The following is a 27,481-nucleotide window of genomic DNA, read 5'->3' on the forward strand; positions in this document are numbered from 1 at the left end:
TGTTGGAGGTCCTTAAGACTTGAAGAAAAGTTTAAGGTAAATTGTCTGCTTACAAATAAGTATATCAATACAAAAGTAGCATGACTAGATTATACACATAGAGAAATGAACAAAATGGTGGCAAATGATAAGAGGAGTTTATATTTATGTCCAGCAATAGGAGATGCTAATGGGAAACCTAGAAAGAGAAAAACAGTGAAATTTAAAAAGGAAGATTGACAAAGGATTTTTTTCTAATGGCAGGAGAAAAATTCCCAGACTCAACCTAGCCTAACAATCATTGTTAGAAGTCCTTGAGACTTGAAGTAATGTTTTACAAAGTTAACTGTGTACTTAAAAATAAGTATATCAATGCAAAAGTAGAACGATTAGATTATACATAGAGAAATGAACAAGATGGTAGCCAATTCTAATATATGGAGAGGAGCTTATATTTGTCTCTACCAATCAGGAGATGCTAATGCATGGAAAACCTACAAAGAGAAAAATAGTGGATTATGAAAAAGAAGATTAACAAAGGATTTTGAAATGTAGGAGAAGAATTTCCAAACGAGACTGAGCTTAACAAGATGTTATATATTGGTAATGATTATCGCCATTTGAATATTTTATGCTTATGCATACTATATCTGAATGTCTTATGTTTTGAAATACAAATCTTTACTGAATTTATGGTGTAGAGGAATATATTAGATTAGGAAATATAAATAAAAAAAGATTTATAACTCTTAAACTTGTAACTGGAGTATGACATAAAGCAGCTACACTTAGGAAATGTTTAAAATTATAAAAAATTATGGAAATGGTGGTTATATACATACCACAAACCTTACTATTCAAGAAGATGCATCAAGAATATCACTAGTGATATGCATGTAAAAAAAGATGAAGATACAAACAGGAAAAAGTACTTGATAGAGAAGAGGCAAACCACCAAAAAATCTAGAGGGACTCAGATACAAATTTTAAGGTCTTATAAATCTCGATCTATACTAGACTAAAGTGGAAGTTAGAACAATTAATTGAACGTCTTTAGGATGCATGCTCATAGTAAAATGTTGATATAGTATGATTGACATGACCAATAAGATCTACTAGAAAAATTGTATAGCTCTAAGATTTAGTAGACGTCATCTCCTCAGGAACTGGTGTGGACATATGCAAACCTTATGTGATATAATGCATAACAATATTTCAGGATATCTGAATTACATCCGATACTTTTCGTCTCAACATTTATGCACATCTTCTTTTCTATTGTTTTTAGTCAGTAAAAATCACTGATACCAGAGGGTATGCGTATAGCATGCAGATCAATAATGTGATTGATAGAAGAGTCAGAAGGTGGAAGACTGAAAGTATGACACTTTCTTGGACCTCATTTATAGAAAAAGAGAGACACATTAACATTGATAAACTAATTTTGGCAGTGAAAGTAGAGACACATTAACATTGATAAACTAATTTTGGCAGTGAAAGTGCCTACGTATTAAGGTTCTGTTGATCGGTTTAGTGCAAACATTTTATCTTTTTTCAAAGAATACTGTTTAATTTTATCTTTTTCAAAGAAAACTAATTAATAAATCATCAAGAAGAGTGTGTGTGTTTGTGTGAATGCGCATGCGTGCCTGTGCACACGTGCATGTGTCTTGTGTCTGGTCAAACTTTGCTGTGAGATGCTATAGGTAGCTTTCTTTTCATAGAAGTCAATATTTTAAGAAGTTTAAAGTGAAGTGACATGGAGGTCATGAACAGTTTATTCATAGTCAAAATTTTGCAGTAAGTGTCATGTGAATAACAATTTTGGCAAGTAAATCTGTTCCGATAAGAGCTTTCTCCTTGCATAGGGCCCTTTTTTTAGCTGTTTATTGGTAGTAGATTTCTACACTTCTAAGTCCTCGTGTTCTTTGTTTTATTCTATTAAAAATTCTGATAACTAATGATATTAGTATACTTGCAGTAGATTGCTTCAAATATATGATACAATGTTTATGATTCCAGAAGTGCCTTGACCTTTTATCAAAATTGCAACCATCATTCTTTAAATATAAGATCATTTCTGTTAAGCCCGGTTACATTTAATTTGATGATATTCAATCTGGTGTTTGATTTATAATATAAAGTTGAACTCATGCATCTTTAAGGAACAATCTTGTAGAAAGTACATGTAAATGGACAGTTTTAACATGGTGCATTAGTAATAAACAGTAGTATAAGATTTGCTAATAAAATAATATGAAAGTTTCATAGCAGTCTACACAGTTTCAGTTAGCCATACAAGTATCAGTTATGAGATTTCATTGTGATGAATAAAGGATACAAGTTTTCTCATGGTGAGTTTATAAGAACATAGTTCAAGTCAAATAATCTCATTCAATAGATCTATGGTCGAAGACACATTAAACCCTTTCTCTTATTCTATTTCTAATATGTATATCCCTGAACATTTTCAAATGATAATAGACATAAAAGTGCATAAAAAGAGAAAGTTGTCATGTTAGTTAGAGACCATTACAAAAGACTGTTTGATTCCTATCGGCTATCATCTTTTTATTTTCACACAAAATTGTGAGATTCTTGAAAATACGGGCTATGGAGCAATTACCTCAGGAATTGGAACCTTTTTCTTGCCAAAATAGCCCAAGTAAAACTCATGTTTCAGTTAACCTTTGTTGAGAAGCATCGATTTGCTCAACCACAAAGTAGTAGCTCCTGTAACACTGAGGCATGGCTAGCTTGAATCACTAGGTTTCAGCTTGTTTTGTTTTGTTTCGTTCTTTTTTTTTTTTTTAATTCAGAAGAGATTTTAGGTTGCTTTGTTAAAATACATAAATAGTGACGCAAAAATGATTATGGCCAAGAGATCTATATAATTTCACCGAAGAGTAAATTAAATGGCATAACTGACATAAATTATAAAGTTCTTTCCACAATTTCCTTCACAAATTTCTGCATAAACCTCAAGGACCAAATTTACAGTAAGTTTGTGCTTGATTTGAAACTGACAGCAAGAGTTCCAAGTATAATGCTTCTAACTTTGTTTGTTCGGTGAATCCTTTCTATTTCTAAATGATCAGAGCTCTTCAATTCTAATTCACTCTATTTAACTAAAACCCCTTTTTGAACAGCATAACCTGGTTTGTTCAATTTGGTTATAGCCCTACCATGGTTAGAACAAAGAATCTTTGAACAGATTCTCTCAAATAATTCATATTGAACACTGGGGTTTCACTAAATATCATACATAAAAACTCCTGGTCATTCTATTTCTGAAAGCCGTCCATTTATCTATGGAACTTCCACTTATATTTGTGTTCCTAGAGAGACTTGATCCAATGGTTCGCATGGAGGAAATCTCTGGTGGAATGAAAAAAGAAAAGGTAAGCTATCCATGTTTTACTAAGCTTGTGCTGAAGTTAGTTCACATGGAGATTTTTAATGGCTGAAAAGAGAGGAGGTAAGCTATCTCTGCCTTCCTGGGCTTTAGCTGAAGTCACTTACATTAACAGCATTCTTCTGCACAAAAGCCAAATGTAGAATCTGGATGTGGTTCATATTTCATGCATCTCAGCATGTTTACCAAAATGCAAGTGGGTTCATTTGCCAATCTATGTTCACTTACTGCAGGCAAGGACTAAAGCCTTGGGAATACAAAAAGACAGAATAGTATGTCTCCAATTTGCAGTGGACACAAGGACCCGGATGGATCCACCCCTGCCCAAAGAGTTCACAGGGAATGCCTACGTGCTCTCCTCCATCTCATGCACCAGTGGAGAACTCGAAAGAGAGAGCATGGCAACAATCATTGAGAAGATAAAGGAGGCAAAGCAAGCTGTGACCAATGACTACTACGTGGGAGCCTATCTGGAGGCCCTCGAGGCTCCACAAGGCGTGCTCCCTCCACTGCCTGAGCTCACGATGGTCTCGGACTGGACAAGAACCCCCTACCACAAGGTGGACTTTGGGATTGGAGATGCAGTCTATGTGTCACCATTGGCTTCTCCTTTCCAACAGGTTGCTTACTTCATGCAGAGTCCAATTGATGGAGGAGGGATTGATGTCAGAATTGGTTTACTTCCGAAGCATGTCCCTGCTTTCTCCCACTATTTCCTGGGTATGTTGTAATAAGTCTGCAAGTCCTCAAACCAAGCACCAACCTAAACCTTTGAAGGGTTATAAACATAATTATAGATGTAGCTTGTGTCATGGATGATGGTCCTTACTAAGTTTCTGACCATGTATGACAAAATGAAAAATACTTTTCTTGGGTAATTCTGCTAGGTTACTGCTGTCATTATGAAAGAACAGGTTCTGAAGTTTCCTTTTATTAGAGTTGTGCATGAATCTGAGATAAGATTATTTAACTGCACTACACAGTTTGTCTACCATTCTGACTAGGGATAAAAGCTAGGAATGCTTCTTGAAAAGCTTAAATCCTTTCAAAATGGTCTAGGCAACCCTTCCGGGCACGAATATGACATGTCAATTTGGCTGCATAGTCCCGATCCAAGGACAAAGCTGGAATATGTATGATCCCTGCTCTTGATAATCTTCACCTTACTGAGATGGGGGATACTTTCACCATCAAATTACAGTCAAAGCCAATGGTGTGGAGACTTCAAAAAAAAAAAAAATGGATAAGGGGTTAGAAGGTCTAACTCGAATATTATTAAGTAGTTAAGGATTGACATTTTTTTTTTTTTCTTTTTGAAATGCTAGTTTTGGATGTTAGCTGAACTTATTGCAATTGGATCAGTTCCCACTCCAAGTGAAAACACTATTTGATGCACTTGAATGCGCATTCATATGTGATTGTTCACAAATTGAGAATCAATAACTAGCATTCTAGAAGGCTGCTTTGACGTGCAGGCACTCAGGACTGCAAAGCTTTACATAGAAGGCGGGCAAATAGACTTGCATTAGGTGGATTATAACGAAAGAAATGTCGACAGCAACAAAAATTAGAAATGCAAAAACCACTGAAAAGTAGATAAATAACATTGCAAGAATCAAGGCAACACTAATCTATTTACCATCACAAGTTCAAAAGTTAAACAGCAATATTTTAATTTACCTTCAAAAGTTCATAAATAAAAACAGCAACACGCATCAGCCTTGCAAGGTTAAAGTTTCTGGGTATTGCTGCCCAAATTAATCTCGCGTTGCCAGAGAAGGGGCATAACAGAAGCAGATAGTGTTATTGCTTTAATTTATCATTCTAACATACAAAAATTTTCCGGTGGACAAGGATAGGATATAATTTTGTTTCATTGGCTTATGGTTTAGCGGCTAATGCAAAGAGCGACAGCTTCCTGTAGACTGCTTTAGACGTTCTCTACCTGGTTAAAAACTTTAATTTCATTGTCACCACATCACTTTGTTCATAATGCTGTTAAATATACAAATTAGATAGGAGTATTTGATCACATGTAGTGAGGAATATACCTCCATATTTAACTAAAATAAATAATTGTATTAGATGTTGATGAAAAGATCAAGATGCTAAGCATGGTAAAATTACATTACTAAAAATCACCATACTACAGAGGCCATCCAGCTACTCAGATTAGTGGTAAAATAAACATCAATCAGCACCAACTAAATCACAAGTAGACAAGAGCAAGATATTATAAGCTCGGGCTGAAGAGATTGGCTGCAGCATAAATACAGAGCATATTAGATTTGATATCGACCAACCTAAGGCATGCAACTACGTTTCTCCAGGAGGAACAATATAATATTACAAACACTTTCAGTGCCGTTCGCCATCAAAAATATAAATTGACGTTACAATTCAACGCTATCGAGGAAACACCTACTATGGCCGCAAAGAGCAAGTGGTGGAAATTTTACTAAACCACAAGTCATGCACCTTGCCAACCCAGTTGGCGGGCCCGCCTTTCCCAGAGTGCCGTGATCTTCTTCTCTTTAGTCAGTGCTGCCTCAGCCCGCTCTCTGGCCGCCTCACATATCTCTGTTGCGGCATTGCACTTCTCAGCCTCTTTTTGATACTGAGAAGCCACTCTTTTTGCTTCAACAACGGTGGCATTCATATGATGAGTATGCTCCTCAGCAACAACCTCCTGCAGCTTCAGCTCCTCTGTGAGGAGATCCACAAACTGCTTCTCCATCTCCTTGTTGAGCTCCGGATCATGTTTCCCACAATCTGTCATGTGACACGGTGTATCCACCAGCAAGTTTGATAAGAACAAAGAACATTGCAGTGCTGGATTATATTGTAAACAGAGATGGCGACACAAAATAGAAGGTGAAGGCGCAATGACAGGGTCAATGGCAATGAAGCTGTGAGCTCATGTTGATAAACATCCTCTCCTCTGATATTGCATGCACACACTATGAACATAAAGCCTTTAAGCAACCGCAGCAGTACATGGAGGTTGGAGCTTGTAGATTCTACAATGCCATGGTTTTTCAGATGCTGCAGTTCACTTTAAAATAGATGATGGGATACCATATATTGATGCCACAGGAGAGTGCAACTCAACAAACAGTTCAAGTGAAGTTCCCATCCATAAATGGAAAATCATATTTATATCAAAAATGGGAATCCAAACACCTTCATGATGCTTAGATACAATGAAATTTGACTATTTTTAATTTTCAGATACTAATTGCTTCACACATCACATGTACATACATGCAATCCACAAACATTATGCAAACCAACTACACAATTTTATTACTTACACTGCTGGAGTGCTGAAGAACCATTCTCCAGTGGCATACAAAGGAAGGTTTTCTCAGAATGGTGGGTCATCTACTGTGTATGTGCAGGCGCATTGTTTCAGTGTCAAGGCAAACTATGTTTCACAGAACGCTTTTCAAGATTTCTTTCCTCTAAATACTCCACATTCAAATTTTTTCCTCTTCACAGATGGTCTTCTATGCTCGGCTGCAGGATAGGCAAATTTTGGTAATGAAAAGATTCTGTTCTTGAAAGTGAATCATCTAATCCTATCAACCATCAAATTTACTCACAAAGAATTGTTCCTTTGTGAGTCAGCTGTCACAATGATCTCATTAAAGAAATGACGAAGCAAGCTTTAACATACATGGCCCCATTTCTTTAGAACATTTGCAGGCACCATGCCACAAGAAGACAAAGACGAACTTCCAGGACCTCACTCAACAAGCTCACTAAAAGCTGTTATTTTGGTTTCTTGATCCTATATAAGTACTCAAGATCTTTCCAAAATAAAACTGATGTAGGACTAAACACATGCCCACATAGATTCTCACACACCACCCCTATATAAGTCTCAGTGTCCTTGCCAAACTATGATTTAAAATCCATTCAAATCCAACAATAAGCAACATAATTAGCTTGTGATTAGCCCTAATGGACCCAATGCTGCAATGTGCCCTAATACACATGGGTCATGGGCTAGATCCACTCTGATATCTTTTATAATGACCAAGGATCTCCTCAAAAAGACTAGTTGGAAGGAACTCTTTGAATTCCTTAGTCTTTTATAAGTACTCAAGATCTTCCTAGTGTATAACCAATGTGGGACTAAACATGCTCGTATAGGTCCTCACATAATAAATGTATAAACTAGGATTCAAACAAGTGATCTATCCTTTTAATATCAAGCCCTAAACCACCAAGCTAGAATCACTCAGACCTCCATGCAGTAAATACAATGAGGTGGTATCTTATAAAACAATATTCCACAGATACATAGGCATACATAAGCACATAGGTATATATAGTATAAAACAATATTCTGAGGCTTTGCTAAAACTCTTTGATGTAATTCAACTGCAGAAATATGAAGCACAAGTACAATATGTATGAGAGCAAAACTACTAAGCATAAAGCAACTAACCTATTTTATGGGGCAAAGACTAGCAGATTAAAGCAAGGATGCATGATCTTTCATTCTCTTATAGCAAGGAGATGGATTTTTTAAAAATGCCAATGCTAGAGAATATGTTTTACCTTCCAAAATTTGTATATCAGATGTCTAGCATGTCAGATATCAAATGTCAAGAAAATAAGAGCAAAACTGGCAGGAATAAGAAAGAAAAAGGACTAATTCCAGATAAGTGAAAAGAGATGCATAAATTAAGCATCATACCAACTTCTTTGAACAAACACACACATATGCATATATCTTAACTTCTTTAAAAACATAAAGACATTGCACATATATGCAAAGCGTGCATGAGAGAGAGAGAGAGATTCTTCACGGGATGAGTTTAAACCTGTAATTGAGAGGTTTATCAATCCTGCAAAAGAAAAAAAAAAAAAATTCAATAAGTCTCTACTTGGAATGACTAAACATAATGCAATAATCACACAACTTGGAGTTACAAGTCAAGAAGATAGAAGTGCAGCCATCAAAAAGAAGATGAGAATTTCTGACTAAACAGTTTGCAGGAAAAGTAAACTCCTTTCAAAGGATACCATAATACAACATTAACACATAGTTCCAATTGTACTAGATTTTATAAACCAGACAATTTTATACAGTTATAATATATGAAACCTTTATCTTACTAATGAATATTGGATTTGTGAATGAAACAGGGGAAAAGAGAGAGAGAGATTCCTTTTAAGCGAGATAGCTCCTACTGCCTTAATAGGAAGAGCAGTACAAGATGCAAGGGCAAAAGACAAGCCACAAAGGAAAAAGAAAAAGAAAGAAAAAAAAAAAAAAGAAACCAATACGGATAAGAAACCACAAAGGCAAAAGACTGGGTTCCTGAACACTGGGGAGCCAGTTGTAATGTTCAGTTCAAGATGTTTAATGTGAATTCATAAACACACACACACACACACACACAAAGAAATCCGGACATCAATTTTCTTTCTAAAACATCACAAAAAGCATGATGTCTAAATCAATCCTCTCTAAGATAGCTATGGTTGTCCGAAGGAATTTGTTAGATGAGCATATCTCCTCAAAGCCGATGTCTTGCAGCAAGGCCCTGTCACCAACATCTGTTTGCAATCTATTCCTCCTACGGGATTGAAAAAAGAAATAGGATAATACACTGAACTTCACCACTCAACAGAAAGGGGAGAAAAAGGATTTGCGCAAAAGAGGCTAACTTCAGACATCTAATCTGAAGATCTATAGTTAAAATTCTCAACAGTTTCTAAAAAATCTACCAGCCAGAGACGAACATGTTGCAGGAACGTACTTTACAAAATAAGAAGTTCCATTTTCCAGCGTTTCCTCCGCTCCCCCACCCCACCCCCCCTCCCCACCACAAAAAAAAGGGGTAGTTGGAAAAAAGGGAGCAACCCGCATCATTAACAAAATCTGCTCTACCTGGTTTTTTTCACCATCCTAACTGAAGAATCCCTTCGACGTTACCCTCTCTATATTGCAGTATCGTAGACAAATTGACATGTGCCTACTTGCTACCTGTTTGATCTCAAATGTCTTGCACAGCTCATGTGATATGGTTTTAGGATATCTTGAGGCAGCAACACGTATATTAGTAAGTGAAATTCTCCCAGCAAAGTGAAACAATCCAATTGAAAAGGTAAAATTACTAATTTGCAAGAAATTACTATATCAGGAAGTCCAAATAAAAATCACAAATCAACAACTTAAACGGCAGGAAGTAATGAATCCCCTAGATCTAGCTACGCGTTCCAACATTAACGAAAAATAGCAAATTATTAGGAAAGATAGGATTTTTTTAATCCATCTTCCTTGTCCAACACGATCGATCATCATCAAACCCAAGATCGCAGAACGAATGATAACCTTCCCAAATTGAAAGAAAAGATCATCAAGAACAGTTCCCACCCAAATTCATTCCAAACCCCGAATCACAACCATAGAAGGCTAAAGAATCATCAAAACCCCGAAAATATTTTGGGCCAGATAAAAGAGAGAGCAATCACAAGAAAGGGGAGGAGACCAAGAACGCAAGAAAAGAGTACCAGGCGCGATCTTGTGGAGGGAGAGGGGAGGAGGGCAGTCGCAGACGCAGGGCGCACAGGAGGAAGAAGAGTGGGCGGAAATCCCACCACCGAAGCCCTTCTTGTATCTCCAGTAGAGGGCTGGACCCGAGACGCAGAGAGCGGACGCGACGGCGAACAATACCAGGCAGCACTTCACGCACGCCCCCGACCGCCGTGACCCGCCCGACATCTCCCTCGCTCTTGCTCTGCTACACTCTCCCCTCTTCTTTGCGAGGGTCGACGGATCTGATCCTTTCAACACCGTCCGCACTGCCGTCAACGAGCCGTGTGAGGGAACGGAGAGGGGAAGTGGAGCTGGAGTAATTAATCAGAGTGATGGGAGAAGTCGGGAAACGCAATATACCGCAGTGTGTGAATTAAAGAGTCGGTGCACGAAATAAATATAGTTATCGGATGCTGATGCCCATATGATACATGGCTGGATATATATTATATATAACTATAGTTTTTCAGAGATTACGAAGGGCAAAAGAACTGGTTAAAACCTTTTGTTGGGTATTTCTGGGTGAATTTACGTAAAGAAATTTGTGTGTTTCTTTAAGAGGTAACATTTATATTAGTAATTTTGTAGAAAAGTTTATTATCTTTTTAGAATTTGTATATATTAAAAAATTCAAAACGATTTTGGTTCTAAATGAATGATATTTTCTTCAATATTTAATCAACATCCACTATATCTGTTTTTTTGGAATATATATTTAGAGGCAAAACTGTTCGGAACTCTAAATCTAAAATTGTGGAGGTAGGCTGATCATGGGCCGGATTTGGGCCTAAAGCATATCAAATTTTACATAGGCCCGATCCGAAAACTGATGACCAAGGAGTACAATTTAGGCCCTAGGTCCGGCCATGATCAGCACTATGGGCCGGGCCGCCCCGTGGCTGCAAATGTCGGGCTGGAAGCCTGGAGTCGGGTGTTATTTTCAAGCCTTACAAAAGCCCGCACACGATCCGACCGATGTCGTGTCAGGACTCGGGAGTCGGCTGGGGGAGATACTTCTTTGACGTTACTGATTGCTGTCCCAAGAGGACGAAAGGGAATCGGGGGAGAGGAACGTTGCCTTTCCGCCTGATCCGGTTCGCGAGAGATCTCGAAGAGGTAATCCTTTTCCTCCGTTCTTAGATTTTCAAATCCTTCTATTTGGTTCGTTGCTTCCGGATCTAGCGATGTTTCCTTTTGTCGATTTCTTTCTAGCAAAGATCTAGGGTTTTCTTGATCTCCGCCTTCTCGCGATCTTGAAATTGCTGTAAGCTGAAATCTGGCAATGAAATAATAAGAGTCGAACCCTTTTTCCTCGGATCCTAGTTGATGTCTTCGTGTTGAATGTTTTCGTTAGTTTTGAATTATTGATTATGTATGAGTTAATTTTATGGATAATTTCATCCTTCTCATCTTTTGCTTGATTTCTGGATTTTTCTAACGTTATTATTTCGACATTTTGATACTTTTGAAGCGTTGTAAAGTATCAGAAATGATGTGAAGGGCCGATTCACATATTCCTTTTACTTTGCTTGATCGATCTTTCTCTTGAGTTTGTCTCTGCTGATAACTTTGCTGCAATTTAAATTTCAAGAATAAGATAAGAATCAAGCTTATATTTTTTTGGTTATTTCTTTTTATAATCTGACCATTTCACCATCTCAGGTTTTGTTTTGGGATCAGTTGCACTACTCGTGTACAAATCCTAGAAAATATTGTAGAATGTTTATGAATGGGAATTTGATGCATAAGCTAAGATACACAGATTTTAATAAAGAAGATGAACTATTTATATATTCCTCTTTGGGTGGCAACTACTGAAATTTAATGCCTTTATGCAATTTTGCGCAGCTAGAGTTGTGTCCTCCATAGGACACAACCAAACAAGAACAATTATAACAAATACAAACTTAGAGTTTTTCAGTTTAGAATTGGGACAATGCTTCTCAGAAAATAGAAACGGTCACCAGGATGTGGTTCATGATGTGTCGATGGACTACTATGGCAAGCGCCTGGCCACAGCCTCTTCTGACTCTACCATCAAGATTATTGGAGTGAGTGGCTCCTCACATCAGCACCTTGCTACCTTGACTGGTCACCAGGGTCCAGTCTGGCTGGTCGCATGGGCCCACCCTAAGTTTGGATCCATGCTTGCCTCTTTGCAGCTATGATAGCCGTGTGATCATATGGAAGGAAGGGAGCAAGCCTGATGAGTGGACTCAGGCGCACATTTTTGCTGAGCACAAGTCCTCTGTCAATTCAATTGCGTGGGCGCCACATGAACTTGGCCTCTGCTTGGCATGTGGTTCCTCCGATGGGAACATCTCAGTCTTCACTGTCGAACTGATGGAGGCTGGGACACTACTAGGATCGACCAGGCCCACCCAGTTGGAGTCACTTCTGTCTCATGGGCTCCAGCAATGGCACCAGGTGCCCTTGTAGGTTCAGGACAGTTTGATCCTGTCCAGAAGCTTGCATCCGGTGGCTGTGATAACACGGTTAAAGTGTGGAAGCTTTACAATGGGAGTTGGAAGTTGGATTGTTTTCCTGCTCTTCAGATGCACACTGACTGGGTGAGAGATGTGGCTTGGGCACCAAATTTGGGGCTTCCAAAGACTACCATTGCTAGTGCTTCGCAGGATGGGACTGTGGTTATATGGACAGTGGCGAAGGAAGTGATCAGTGGGAGGGTAAAGTTCTGCATGATTTTAAGGCCCCTGTTTGGAGGGTGTCATGGTCATTGACAGGGAACATCTTGGCTGTGGCTGATGGGAATAACAATGTCACATTGTGGAAAGAAGCAGTGGATGGAGAGTGGCAGCAGGTGACAACAGTTGAGCCATAGAGATTGATATTACTGCTTGGACTTCCTTTTCCCATTACCATTGGATGATCTCTGGCAACATTTTGGGTAATCAGCTAGTCTTCGTTGCTTTGTTAATGAGAAGATCTAGATTTCTTTTAACTATTTGGTCTTTGAAAATGTTTTGCTTGGTTTGGGGTGCCATGATTTTTTTTCTCTTCATACATTAGAACCAGAGATGTTACTGAGATGATTTCATGACTGAAAGTGTCTTTCCCAGCATTTGGTGTTTCAGTTTCTTTCTTTCTTAATTAACTTGATGTACTTCTCATGTTAGCTGCATCTTACATGCAGTTTGATGGGTATGATATTTACTTGCAAAATGCATGTGAGTAATGTTAGGCACCAATACTGTGTGTGTGTGTGTGTGTTCCCAAACAAGAAAAAGATAACTCCTTTTTTCTTTCTGCATCAGTAGAGTGTTTTCTAAGATTAAATATAGGACTGATGGCCTCAAAAATTACTCAAGTAATTTTGTTAATGTTTGTGATTTAGTTTTACCGTGTAATGAATTGTCTGCAAATGATTTGGTTTAAGTTCATCTTTTTTTCTTTCTTTTCTTTTCTTTTCTTTTCTTTTTTTTTAATATGCAGTATAAAAGGCACCTAGAAGATAGGATAATTGAAAGCTAATGAATTTAGCCATCATTGCATTAAGATTTTTTTGTCACCTCTCATTTATGTATATATATTATCTAAGCCTCTTTCTTTTATATACATGTATTAATTGAAGATCCTTTTCTGGAGCCTCCTTGATTTGTAGTTTTGCTCTGCAGTTCACCTCATTCTCGAATGATGGTCAGTTTTGCTATCATTGATGTGTGTCATGAGGACTTCCTAAATAGGAACAAGGTTTCAACCAAGTGCAAGATGAATGTTTTGCCTCACTTTTGTGGGAAAAATAATTTTTCTTTTGAATTATTATTTGTCTATCTTTATGGTAGAAAAGGTCCTGTTTTGGGGTGCTCCTACAGGCAAGTATCCATAGAGGTTGACAAAACAATAGACTACACATTGTGAAGTAGCTCTCTTCCAAATATTTCTGCCTTGTGCATTCTTTTGAGATTGATATACAAATATAAGTCTGGAACATATTTTTACTAGCAAGATAAATAGCATCTTCATTATCTTTTACAGGGAAAAAGCTTCACTTCCCAACTTTATTCACTGGGAGTAATGTAAGCGACACCTTTTGTGTGTGTGTGTGTGTCTTTTCCATCAATATAAGATTTCTTGAGAATAAAATTAACTTCCCATAAAACAAATTCTAAAAATGTGTAATGGTAGACCATGATTGACGCAAGTAATGGGTTAAAACACTGCATCTGAAGAAAGCACCGTTGGGGGAGGGGGAAGTTTGGTTTGGCCAGTTGTTGGGTGTTATCCCCAGAGCAGTTGTTGACGCATTTAGTTAAAGGACTAGAACGGCTTTGCACTGCTTTCTTAAGAAGTTCTTCATTTGCTAGAATTTCTTCTCCTTTTTGGGGTATTTGGGAGAGTTGGGGGGATATACTTCTCCTTCATTCTTGATTTCTTTTTTTCTATTTGATGAACTTCATGGTTCTTAGTTTGTTTATATTTATGAATTATCTTGAATTATCTTGTTTTTAGATTGTGGTCCCAATACTTTGTTCTTTTTTATCAGTGTTGAAAAAGGCGGTTGTGGTATGTGGAATTCATATTCTTATTTTTTAAGCTGAAACCATCCAAAATTGATTTCGTCATTGCCATCTCTTGGGTTCAGGGTATTTTACAGTCAGATTAAATGTGGGAGTAGTTTTGTGGCATTATGGAATTTCATATATTCTGACAGATTTGTAATTTCGGATTGCATGGTCTTTTTTTTCTTTTTTTCTTTTTTTTTTTGAGGATATTTAAAAAATTTCGGATTGCATTGTCAGTAGAACATTTAGTTCCAATTTGAAGTAATATTTTTTCTCTCGGCTTGCTCTCTCACACTGCTGTTATTTGTCTCTTTTACCTTGTGTTGCGGTCAATCGCCTCGTCATCCGATCGTCGGGGAGCGTGCACCTGCAAAAGAAAGTCCGCACTGATCGAAGGCGGCTCCGGCGGGGACCCTCCGACGGTCAAGTCAGAGAGGTGACTGGGCAACAGTGAAATGTAGACAGAGAGCTTTGAGAGAGAGAGAGAGAGGAGCGAGCCTGCGTTTTCGGGAGGGACGGAGCGGATCGATCCTTTGCACTGTTGCCTTCCCGATTTATATAGTGGAGCACGGTATGGCGCCGTCATTAATGGCGCGGACAAGTGAGGAACTGTCAACTCACTGTGGACTGTCAGAGTCACCGTGAAAATGTTATGTCGCCGTGCGGCTGTCAAATTATCAGGGTTGACAATGCCTTCGACGGGACAATGCCCTAGGTAGCCGTGCCGCATGTCGCTGTCAGAGCTGACAAAGTCTGGCGGCTGTACGGCGATCGGAGGAGTCGGCCGATCCTAGGTCGGTGGCCAGCAGAGTGACGTCGGGTTCCTCCGTCGATCGGCGAGTTTCATGTGAGTCGGCCATCAGACCTCTGGGTTCAGTCGGTCGGGATGGATACGCCCGACATATCCCCAATCGGCGATGGACCGTTGAATGGCCGGTGATGGCATCCGTCAGTCGGTCGCCCCGACCGACGATCGGTCGGTCTGTCGGCCAGCCGGAGTCGTCCGTCGGAGTCGTGGTCGGAGTCGTCCGTCGGAGTCGGTCGGAGTCGGCCAGTCGGTCGGTCGGGCCGTTAGTCGGTCGGTCGGTGGGTATCCCCCAACAGTTGCCCCCCTCCACTCCCAAATCGGGTGGCGAGCTGGCCGATGCTTTCATTCGGGCAGCGATCCCGGACGACTGGGAGTGGATTTGTCGCATGCGTAGATCCGACCGTACCGCCGGCTGATCCGATGCCAGACGCCTCATAAATGCCAAGCGACCCGGACGTCTAGTCGGCGTCAGAAGTCACGTCGGCGTCAGGTATCAGACGTCGCATCTTGTCGTCGTCAGATGTTGCGTCGGTGTCAGAGGATCGGGCGCCGGACGATACGGCATCAGACGATCGGATATTCGGCGCCGATCGCGGGAGAGTGGGCCGCTTGTCAGGCGTTCCATCGGGAACGCGAATCGGCGCGGGCGCATAAATGCGAAGCCGCGCCCCGCGTGCCGCGTGTCGAGGTGGTTGGCCGGCGCCCCCTCCGGCATTTAATGTGGGCGGTGCGGCCGTCCCGGGATGGGGCGCGTCGAATACTCCGCCAACCGGCGAGCGCCACGCGTCGTGCATCTGCGGGTCTTCGATCGGCGCGGAAGCATCTCGGCCGTCGGTCGGCCCTATATATATATAGGACCTCCCGGACCCACGACCCACATTTACCATTTCGCTGGGGAAACTCTGTCCGGGCGATTTCTCAGTCGTCGCGGGCAGAGCTCTCTTGCTTCCGGAGGGATCCATCTGGTTCGTGGTCCCATCCTCTTCTTCTTCCTCTTCTTCTCTTTCTTCTTCTTTCGGTTCCGGTACAATGACCAGGAAACCGACTCAGGGAGCTCGGTCGGGGAACCCGACCGACGACTCCCGATCGGCTCCGGAAGATGAGGCCTCCTCGCTTTCGGGGCCGAATGTCGATCGGCTTCGGGAGCAATATCGCATCCCGGAGCAGTTTCGGCTCTCTGCTCCAGGGGCCGGCGGTCGGGTTAACAGCCCTCCGCCTGGCGATCTGGTGCTATATGTTGAAGACCTTCGCGCGGGTCTTCGGCTTCCGATTCTGGAGTTCGTCCGGAATCTACTAGATTATTACGGACTCTGTCCGGCGCAACTGGCGCCGAACTCTGTTCGTTTAATCATTTCCTTCGCGCTGTTGTGTCAGCTCTTGCCGACCAACCCCCGCGTTTCACTCTTTCGGGCATTCTTTGTGCTCCGACCCCACCCTAAAGCCCGAGGGTGGTGGCTCTTCAACCCCCGGAAGGGTCTTGCTTTCATCACCGGTCTTCCATCATCTATTCATGGGTGGAAGAACCAATTTTTCTTTGTTTCCTCTTCTTTTCCTTGGGGCTTTCCTTCCCGCTGGGGTGTGCCCCGGACCGAAGCCAACGACAACAGCCGGGTGGAGGCGGACGATCGGGAGGACTTCCACTGACTGAAAGATATGTCGGTCCCGAAGCAGAGGGAGCTTGTCACCGAACAAGCTCTCTATGATGCCGGCTTGAGTCAGGTCCCCCGAATAGGTATCGCCCGATCCCCCGGTCTTTCTTTTTGTTCGGCTCTTAGTCCGGTCTTTAACATTTTGGTCGGTATTGCAGGGACACCTCCAAGGATGCGGCCGACAGATGCCGAGATTCGGCGGTTCGCCACGAGGAAGAGGCTAGCATCGGGGGCCGGTCCTTCGCGCCCCCCGAAGAAACCTGCTCCAGCTCCGCCGACCGTCGAGGTGTCGGCGACCGACCAGTCGGAGCCGGTAATAGCCCTCGCGGCTCCGACGGTCCACATAGAGGAGAGGCCGACTGAGGAGGCGGCCGAGGGAACATCAGTGGCTTCGCCGGTGCGGGTGGAGCCGGATGACGTTCGGGAAACCGAACATCGTCCGGCGGCGTCCGTTGGCGCAACGGGGGCGCCGGGTCGAACTCCAGCATCCCCTCGCTGCCGGTCCCGTCGGTCGGGGCAGCTGATCGGGGGAAAGCCCCGATGGAGCCCGCAGACGAGACAAGGTCGGGGAGCCGATCTGCGCCTCCCAGCGCGTACTACCCCGAAGGAGCGTCGGCGCTGGCCGACCACAACCTTGCGAGGAGGTTGTGTCAGGGGATCCTCCTCCCAACCGACGTAGAGTCGCTGCGATCTCGGCAAGTGACCGAGATGCTGTCGCGGTTCTACCCGACCATGGTTGAGGTAAGCTTCGCATCACTTCTTCTTTCCCTTAGAAATTTTTGTTTGTTATGCGATCCTGACGAAGCTTTTTCCATCGGCAGCTGATCTTCACGATGTCCGAACTGGAGGTCGGGTACCGAAGGTTCGGCAACGTCCGGGCAACCTTCAAGGAAAGGTCGGCGGCGGCCGAAGCTGAGAGGGCGATGTTGGCCGACCAACTTCAGCAATCGGCCGACCGGGAGGCCAAGTTAGTTGACGAGGTCTCCCGGCTCGGGTCTGAACTTCGGTCGGCCAAGAAGGAGGCCAAACATAAGGGTCGGGCCGTGCGTCGTCTTCGACGCGAACGGGACGGCGCCACCGCCGAACTCCAAGGGGAACGCGAGCAACTTCGGGTCAGCCTGGAGAAGCTCGCCGAAGCCGAAGAGGAGCTATCCATCGCCCAGATCGACGCCGAAATGGCGAAGGTTGAGGCGGAGTCGGCGAGGGAGTCGCTCGCCCATGCGGAGGACGAGGCAAGGTCGGCGAAAGAGTCGGCCGATCGGGCGGTGGAAGACTTCCGAGCTTCCGACCAATACCGGGAGGAGATGCTCGAGTCGGGCTTCGCCTCATATCGGGTCGGGTTCGAGGACGGTCGGGACGCCGTCCATGCCTTGTACCCGGAGCTGGACGTCAGCCGCGTCGTCCCGCCGTTAGCCGAGGAGGAAGGAGCCGAAGAGGAAGGAACCGAGGAGATGGCCGACCAGCCATCGGGAGGCGTCGTCGTGGCGGAGGAAGCCGTCCCAGAGCAGGTGCCGACCAATATCCCCTCGCCGACCGAAGCCCCTCCTTCAGCCGCCGATCCAGCACCGCTTATGGCCGACACGCCGATCATCCCCGATCCTCCGTCGGTCGAAGAGATCGACTAAGACGGATGATCGGGCCCTGCCGACTACCTTTACTTTTTTGTCTTCTGAAAAAATACATGTAATCGGGCTTCGACCCGACTTTGTAATTTCCTTTCAGTAATGAATGAAACTTCTTCCTTTCTCTTTTGTTTGTAATGCCGAACAGTTCTGCGATGTCGAACGTGAGTTGCTAACTTAAGTAAGTCGCTAACTCACGTAAGTCGGTAGGACTTCAGCAACTTGTGCAGTCCCGAAAGTAGAGTGCGTTCCGACTTTGGGTCGGCTTCTTGCAGTCGAGCTCATTAGTCGGGCGCGTCTTGTTGAGTCGGGAGCCGACCGAACCTGGTAAAGGTTCGGTAGTCGGGCTTCCATAGACGCGTTCGGTCGAATGTCGTCCGGCGCAGTGTCGGGGGAACGATAGTAAGTCGGATCCCCATGCTCTTGCGTCGGGTTCTGTGTCTTCCGACATACGGTAGCAGGCCGAATGTCGTTCAGCCGGCCGTAGGTCGGTCGGCAAGTCGTGGATGCGACTAAGGTCGCGTCGTGCGATAGACGGTGGTAAGCTGAATATCCCTCGACCGGTCGTAGCCTGGTCGGAAGTCGCGACGACAGTCGCGTGGGCTTTTAGCCTCTCTTTGGTCGGGGCCCGATCGGCCTATTGGCCGATGGTTCGGCCCGAAAATTCGACCGTAGGAGTATGAACTCCCGTCGCAACAGATGCATCGGCCTTTGTCAAGGGCGGATGTGTTGCCGAAAGTCGAAGGAGTGCAACTCCCGTTGATATGGATATATCGGTCCTGGTAAGGGTCCGATTTATCATTGATTGTCGAAGGAGTGCCAACTCCCGTTCTTGTAGATGCGTCGGTCCTCGCAAGAGTCCGATGCGTTACCGATGATGAGGTCGTCGGTTTTAGGTGGATGCTAGGTCCACGTCGATACGTTGGGGCTGAGCGCCGATCGTTAGTCGAAGAGTTAAGATTTCGAGATTTCAAACTGAATTTGAATTCCGACTACTGAATTACAAAATTCACTGGCAATACAGCTTCAGGTTGTCGGCGTTCCAGGTCCGGGGAAGGGGCTTCCCCTCAAGGGTCTCCAGCCGATAGGCTCTCGGCCCATAGGTGTCTACAACCTTGTAGGGTCCTTCCCAATTGGGGGCCAACTTCCCCTGATCCAAGGGCTTCGAGACCTCCGCCTTCCTCAGGACCAAGTCACCAGGCCTGAAGAGCTTTGGTCTGACTTTGGCGTTGTAGTACCGGGCGACCCTCTGTCGGTATGAAGCCATTCGGATTTGAGCCTCGTCTCGCAGTTCGGGGAGGAGGTCTAGGTCGGCCCTCCGACCCTCGGAGTTGTCCGGCTCTTGGTATCGCTCGACTCTTGAAGATGGCAGGCCAATCTCGAGCGGGATCATGGCCTCTGTCCCGTAGGTCAAACTGAACGGCGACTCTCCGGTCGGGACGCGGGGGGTCGTTCGGTAAGCCCACAGAACGGAGCCCAGCTCGTCGACCCAGAGACCTTTGGCTTCGTTTAGTCGGGTCTTGAGTCCGTGGAGCAAGGTTCGGTTGGTCACCTCGACCTCGCCGTTGGACTGAGGGTGCCCGATCGAAGTCAATCGGTGCCGGATGTGGAACCTGGCGCAGAAGTCTCTGAAGTCTCGGTTGTTGAATTGCCGTCCGTTATCGGTGATGATGGTGTGCGGCAATCCGAACCTGAAGATGATGGATTTTTGGATAAAGTCCTCCATCTTCCGCTCGGTGATCTGCGCCAAGGGCTCGGCCTCGACCCACTTCGTGAAGTAGTCGATGGCGACAACGATGAACTTCCTCTGGCCCGACGCTGGTGGGAATGGACCGAGAATGTCGACTCCCCACTGGGCGAAGGGCCATGGAGCGACAATGGGAGCGATTTGGCTGGCCGGTTGGTGCTGAATATTGGCATACTTTTGGCACGGCTCGCACCTCCGGACCAACTCTGCCGCATCCCTCTTCATGGTAGGCCAGTAGTAGCCTTGTCGCAGGACCTTGAAGGCTAGGGACTTGCCCCCCAAGTGGTTCCCGCAAATTCCTTCGTGAACCTCTCGGAGAGCGTAGTCGGCGTCGGTCGGTCCCAAACACCTAAGCAGGGGAAGGGAGAACGACCTTTTGTAGAGTCGGCCGTCCATGATGACATATTGCGAGGCTGACCATCGGAGTCGCTTGGCCTCCGTGGGATCTTCGGGACTGATCCCGTCGGTCAGGTACCGGACGATCGGGTCCATCCAACTTGGTTCGGACGTTAACTGTTGCACTTCTTCGACCCGATCGATGCTCGGCTGCTGGAGGTTCTCCACGAACGTCCGACCCAAAGAGTCGTAGGCCGACGTTGCCAATCTGGAGAGTGCATCGGCGCGGGCGTTCTCCGACCTAGGGATGTGGGAGATTTCGAAATACTCGAGTCGCGCCACGAGGTCCCTCACTTTCTGAAGGTACTTGATCATGGTCGGATCTCGCGCCTCGAACTCGCCTTTGACCTGCCCCACGATCAGCTGAGAGTCGGAGAATGCCCGGAGGCTGTCGATGCTCAGCTCCTTCGCCATCCTCAAGCCAGCGAGGAGTGCCTCGTATTCGGCTTGATTGTTGGAGGCCTTGAAGTCGAATCGGAGGGCGTATTCGGTGACCACCCCATCCGAATTCGTGAGCAGGAGCCCGGCCCCGCTTCCCTGAGCGTTCGAGGCTCCGTCGATGTGGAGTACCCAGGTGGAGATCGGGTCTGGCTCAGAGACCGCATCTCGTCCCGGGTCTTCAGCTCCCGACCCTTGGTCGGTCTTCGGGCATTCGGCGATGAAGTCGGCCAAGACCTGGGCCTTCAGGGCAGGCCTTGGTCGGTACTGGATGTCGAACTCGCTAAGCTTCATCGCCCACTTTGTGAGTCGTCCAGATGTGTCCGGTCGGTGCAAAATTGCCCTCAGGGGCTGGTTGGAGAGCACCACTATGGCATGGGCCTGGAAGTATGGTCGGAGCCGTTGCGCGGAGACGGTCAGGACGAAAATCATCTTTTCCGTCTTCGAATATCTGGCTTCGGCGTCGTGGAGCACTTTGCTGGTGTAGTAGATGGGCTGATGAGTTCGGCACTCGTTTTTCCGAACGAGCACCGAACTGATCGCCTCGGAAGATGTGGCCAAGTAGAGATACAAGGTCTCCCCGACCTGCGGCTTTACGAGCAACGGTGGGGAAGCCAAGTACTTCTTCAGGTCTTCGAAGGCCTGTTCGCACTCATCCGACCAAGAGAAACCGTTCGCTTGACGCAGAACCTTGAAGAACGGGAGGCACCTTTCAGCTGATCGGGAAATGAATCGGCTAAGAGCGACGATTCTTCCGTTCAGCTGTTGGACCTCCTTCTTGGTGTTCGGATGACACATGCCGAGGATCGCCTTTATTTTCTCAGGGTTGGCCTCTATCCCTCTCTGTGAAACGAGGAATCCGAGGAACTTCCCTGAGATCACCCCGAAAGCACATTTGGTCGGGTTGAGCTTCATTCGGTGTCGTCGAAGGGTGCGAAAGGTCTCCTCGAGATCCTGAACATGGTCCGGGATCTGCGTGCTTTTCACCAGCATGTCGTCCACGTACACCTCCATGTTACGCCCGATCTGGTCTTTGAAGACCTTATTGACGAGTCGCTGGTAGGTGGCGCCGGCGTTCTTCAATCCGAAGGGCATCACCCTGTAGCAGTAGAGGCCCTTCGGGGTCACGAAGGCAGTGTGCTCCTCGTCTTCGGGCGCCATCCGGATCTGGTTGTACCCGGCGAAGGCGTCCATGAAGCTGAGCAGTCGAAATTCGGACGTCGCATCCACCAGCTGGTCGATCTTCGAAAGTGGGAAGCTATCTTTTGGGCAGGCTCTGTTGAGGTCGGTATAGTCGATGCAGATCCTCCACTTTTCGTTGGCTTTTTTGACCACGACGACATTGGCGAGCCAATCGGGATACGTGGACTCTCGGATGAAGCCTGCTTCGAGTAGCTTGTCCACTTCTTCGTCAATGGCCCTCTGCCTCTCTGGGGCGAAGGACCTTTTCTTCTGCCTCACCGGCTTCATCGTCGGGTCGATGTTGAGTCGGTGAGTTATTGTTTCTGGAGGGATGCCCGACATATCTGCTGCCGACCAAGCAAATATGTCGGCATTGGCCGTCAGCAGCTCCGTCAGTCGGCGTCGTTCGGTGTCGGGCAATTGAGTCCCGACCCAAACTTTCCTGTCGGGATTTTCTCCTATCGGGATCGCCTCGAGCTGCTCGGCCGGCGAACCTCGTTCTTCCTCCTCCCGTTGGTCCAGCTTGTCGATTGTCAGAGAACCCCTCGATTCGTCGCTTTGAGCGGAGATTTGGAAGCATCGTCGGGTGAGCTGTTGATCTCCGCGCATCTCCCCGATTTCGTTTTTGGTCGGGAACCGAACAAGGAGATGGTACATCGAGACGATCGCCTTGAGGGCGTTCAATCCGGGTCGTCCAAGTATGGCCTTGTAGGCCGAAAGAACTTGGACGACCGCGAAAGTGAGGGAGACCGTGCTTTGCCGTGGTTCGGTGCCGACCGTCACGGGCAGGGTGATTTCTCCTTCTGTCGTGACGGCGTCTCCGGCAAAGCCGATCAAGGGCATGGGGACCCTCTTGAGTCGGTCAGTTGACAGTCGCATTCGGGAGAAGGTCGAGTAAAACAAAACATTTGTCGAACTTTCATTATCAACAAAAATTCGTTTTACATCATAATTAGCTATTGTCGCCGACACAACAACAGCGTCGTCGTGGGGAGTTTGGATGCCCCGAACGTCGTCTTCTGTGAAGGTGATTACGTCGTCCGGGCGTGGCCTTTTCGTCGGCTCCCCTCCTGCAGACGTCCCCGGGCCCAGCCGCTTGGAGATCATGTTGATGACTCCGGCGGTCGGCTGGTTGGTCGCCGCCTCTTCAGTCGGCTGGGGGCGTCGATCGGCAACTGGTTGGGTCGGCGGACCCTTCCGGTATTTGCCGAGGTACCCCCGGCGGATGAGAGCTTCAATCTCATCCTTCAACTGGATGCACCGCTCGGTGTCGTGGCCGTGGCTTCGATGGAACCGACAGTACTTCCGTCGGTCGAGGCCTTTTGCCTTCAGAGGCGGAGGCCGTCGCAGGTATTCCTCTCCCTCGATCTCCATCAGGATCTGCGCACGGGGAGCGGAGAGAGGAGTGTAGGAGTCGTACCTGGGGCGTACCGGCCTCGGAGTCTGTTGCAGGGGTGGCTTTTGGATTCGTCGGGGTGGTGAGACCCGACTATCGGTCGGGGGCCGGCTGGGTTCGACGGGCTCCCGACCTTTCCTCCGCTTCTCTTTCGGGCCTCTGGGCTCGGCCAAGCGTCGGTCGGACGCTCCTTCGTCCGCGCGCATATACTTGTATGCGCGCTCCAGTAGCTCGGCGTAAGTCCGGGGGAGGGTCTTGTCCAGAGAATAAGTGAATCGGGATGCCCTCAAGCCCCGCTTCATGGCTGAGACAGCCATATCTTCGTTGAGATCCCGGACCTCGAGCGTGGCCGCATTGAATCGCGCCACGAAGTGTCGGAGCGTCTCGTTTTCCCCCTGCTTGAGGGAGAAAAGGATGTCCGACGTTCGCGGCGGCTTTCGGCTGGCGCTGAAGTGGGCCACGAACGAGTGCTCGAGCTGCCCGAAGGAATGGATACTACCCGATCGGAGATCGGAGTACCAAGCCCTGGCAGCCTTGCGGAGTGTGGCGGGGAAGCCGATGCAAAAAAGAGCGTCGGTTGCCCCTTGGATCGTCATGAGAGCTTTATAGCTCTCGAGGTGGTCGACTGGGTCGGTGGAGCCGTCGTATGGCTCCACGTTCGGCATTTTGAACCGACTGGGAATCGGCTCGTCGAGGATCAGTAGGGAGAGAGGTTGGGCGGTCTGGAAGTCAACGTCGTTGGAAGACTTCTGGCCGTCCATCTGCAGTTGGGCGAGTCGGCGGTCGATTTCCTCGAACCGTCGCTCGTAGTCGTCCGCTCGTCGATGTTGGGAGACCCCAGGAGTGGAGTCTCCGGAAGATTCTGAGAGGGAGGCCGACGGTGTGCGCGGCCGTTTCTCCTTCCTTGCCCATTCCAACGAGGAAGGGGAGGGCCGCTGGGACCGTCGGTCGTCGCGCCATGGTCGTCCCTCCTCCTCTCCGTGGGAGCGCTGTTGGGGGCGCTCGCAGGGAGGCGACAGGGATCGGTGCGGTCGTCGGTGGCTGCTCCTGGAAGGCATAGGTCGGGCCGCCGGTTGCTGCTGGAGGCTTTTGACTGCGTCGGTCAGTACGGTCATCTGCCGTACGATGGCCGCAATCTGCGCCTCCGTAGTCACTGCAGGGCGCGGAGAGCTAGGCTCCGCCGCCGGTGGTGGCGGGGAGGCCTCTTCCCGGTGGGAAGAGCGCCTCGCCGACCCAGTGATTCTCGATCGTTGAGCTCTTGTCTTTGTCATGCTGTCCCCTACCTGGCGCGCCAATCTGTTGCGGCCAATCGCCTCGTCGTCCGATCGCCGGGGAGCGTGCACCTGCAAAAGGAAGTCCGCACTGACCGGAGGCGGCTCCGGCGGGGACCCTCCGACGGTCAAGTCAGAGAGGTGACTGGGCAACAGTGAAATGTAGACAGAGAGCTCTGAGAGAGAGAGAGAGAGAGGAGCGAGCCTGCGTTTTCGGGAGGGACGGAGCGGATCGATCCCTTGCACTGTTGCCTTCCCCGGTTTATATAGTGGAGCACGGTATGGCACCGTCATTAATGGCGCGGACAAGTGAGGAACTGTCAACTCACTGTGGACTGTCAGAGTCGCCGTGAAAATGTCATGTCACCGTGCGGCTGTCAAATCACCAGGGTTGACAATGCCCTTGGCGGGACAATGCCCCTAGGTAGCCGTGCCGCATGTCGCTGTCAGAGCTGACAAGGTCTGGCGGTTGTACGGCGATCGGAGGAGTCGGCCGACCCTAGGTCGGTGGCCAGCAGAGTGGCGTCGGGTTCCTCCGTCAGTCGGCGAGTTTCATGTGAGTCGGCCATCAGACCTCTGGGTTCAGTCGGTCGGGATGGATACGCCCGATATATTCCCAGTCGGCGATGGACCGTTGAATGGCCGGTGATGGCATCCGTCAGTCGGTCGTCCCGACCGACGATCGATCGGTCTGTCGGCCAGCCGGAGTCGTCCGTCGGAGTCGGTCGGAGTCGGCCAGTCGGTCGGTCGGGTCGTTAGTCGGTCGGTCGGGCCGTTAGTCGGTCGGTCGGTGGGTATCCTCCAACACCTTGAAAAGCAGTCGTGAGTTTGATACTCATTTAGCGTGCGAGATTCCCAAAATCATTAATTATATTTCCCATATAAAAGGTTTTTTTTTTAAAAAATTAAGGTTGTTTTGTCAGTAGGCTTCATGTGGTTTTCCTGTTCTTTATCCTTGATGTTTTAAAAACACTTCTATGCGGGCGTCATGTACTGTACTTTCACAGTCTCCCTTGAGTTTTTCATCATGTTTACGAGCGTCGAGGAAGCATGTTGTACAGTACATAGATCATTAAAAAACTGAGCTTTGACATTTGAAGCCACTTGCCCTCCTTATGTCAAACAATAAAGACCAAGTGTTGTAAGGTTGAAGGCTGGTCTCAAGCCAAATGGGAAAAAATTATATATGTTTGGTTTGTCTGCAATGTTTAGAAATGTATGCCTGATGATTGGTCTTGGTGTGATGATACAGGACGTATGGTAACATCAAGAGAAGCTTGAAGCTTGATATATACGTAATCAACTGTTGACAATAAAGGACGCAAAAGATGGGGAACGAGGTGCTTATAAACCGTGGTCACATTAATTAGCAAATTGATGTGACTTAACTTGATACTTGCCCTTCTTGTTCCTGGGTTTGGTCCTTGGGTTTTGTCTTGCGCCCTTGTACTTTCTTCTGGCCAACTATTTAGGGGTTTTCATACGTACCCCTTTAAAGGCTCAGCAAGCCAATGTTTCCCACGCGTTACGTTTCAAAATACCTATTTCCTTTTACAGATCTAACATCGTTCTAAAGAAAATAAATTAGATTGTGCAGAATCTTACCATAGTTGATAATGGCGTGTAACATGGTTCAATATACTGTCTGGAAGGGGTTTGGATTGTAAATTTCGCGCAAAAGAATGTTCTTCCTCTTACACATATTTCAAAGTACTCCAAACTTTCCTTCCATCAGTCAGCACGGATATTGATGTGGCCATCAAGCGGTCCTACAGCATGGAAGTCACGAAAGATACAAGCCGAACCTGTCTGAGAGCCGATCGGTGGGGGCCGAGTTTTCAAAGACAGCAACTCTAGCAAACCGAAGAAACGGAAGAATACATAATAACCTTTGAAAAGAAATAACGAATCCGTTCATTCTCTCCCTTGCAAAATTACCTATCGCCAACCTGCTGGATGTACGCGGTTTTTTCCCTTTTTGGTCTTCTATTGCCACCAGTGATTTAGGACCTGAATTCCGTCTATGTGCAGGGTCAACCTTAATGCTAGAATCCAAGTTTCGGACGTCTTGAAAAGAATCCAAGCTTTATGCTGCCTTAAGCCTAATCCATTGAGTACAACCTATGATACCAACCACCACTCGACTCCGAGTGACCGTTCTCCAAAAACAGATCTGAGTCTGTCCATGTGTATTTTCTCCAGCGGCAGCAAATCTAAAGCCAAATTAGAGATGCAACAGGAAATGATCAACTCCCCCATAAATTGCAGAGACAGCAGGTGGCAAAGAAAGAAATGCGCACTAAAAACCACCCCAAAAAAAAAAATTTCCAAAGACATGCACACACACACAGGTGCAGGAGAGGAACGGCAAGCAGTCAGAAAGAAGGGTACAGAGATTTGAGTCGTCAACTGCAAATAAAAGGGGCAAACCTGCTCGGCAAACAAAGCTCCATAACGATACTCTGGAAGAAAAATAGTTAAATTGGCAGTAGACATGAA

The 27,481-nt window shown here is 46.5% G+C and overlaps 2 protein-coding genes and 1 pseudogene across 2 annotated transcripts; 2 read left to right on the plus strand and 1 right to left on the minus strand.

The window, feature by feature from the left end:
• The first annotated feature begins 3,290 nt into the window (after positions 1 to 3,290).
• On the plus strand, positions 3,291 to 5,195 carry LOC140857141 (brassinosteroid-related acyltransferase 1-like). The gene is made up of 3 exons (XM_073255579.1): positions 3,291 to 3,380; positions 3,628 to 4,114; positions 5,101 to 5,195. Exons 1-3 carry the CDS (start codon positions 3,291 to 3,293, stop codon positions 5,193 to 5,195), a joined length of 672 nt encoding a protein of 223 aa, XP_073111680.1.
• Positions 5,196 to 5,610: 415 nt separating this feature from the next.
• LOC140853322 (uncharacterized) lies at positions 5,611 to 10,272 on the minus strand. The gene is made up of 3 exons (XM_073247809.1): positions 9,926 to 10,272; positions 8,230 to 8,253; positions 5,611 to 6,166 (listed from the first exon to the last, which is right to left on the minus strand). The coding sequence occupies exons 1-3, from the start codon at positions 10,134 to 10,136 to the stop codon at positions 5,865 to 5,867; spliced, it is 537 nt and encodes a 178-aa protein (XP_073103910.1). The 5' UTR covers positions 10,137 to 10,272; the 3' UTR covers positions 5,611 to 5,864.
• A 1,639-nt stretch (positions 10,273 to 11,911) lies between these two features.
• LOC140853324 (protein transport protein SEC13 homolog A-like) lies at positions 11,912 to 26,702 on the plus strand (annotated as a pseudogene).
• Positions 26,703 to 27,481: the final 779 nt, after the last annotated feature.

Source organism: Elaeis guineensis, chromosome 1, assembly GCF_000442705.2.
Source record: "Elaeis guineensis isolate ETL-2024a chromosome 1, EG11, whole genome shotgun sequence".
Classification (NCBI taxonomy): domain Eukaryota; kingdom Viridiplantae; phylum Streptophyta; class Magnoliopsida; order Arecales; family Arecaceae; genus Elaeis; species Elaeis guineensis.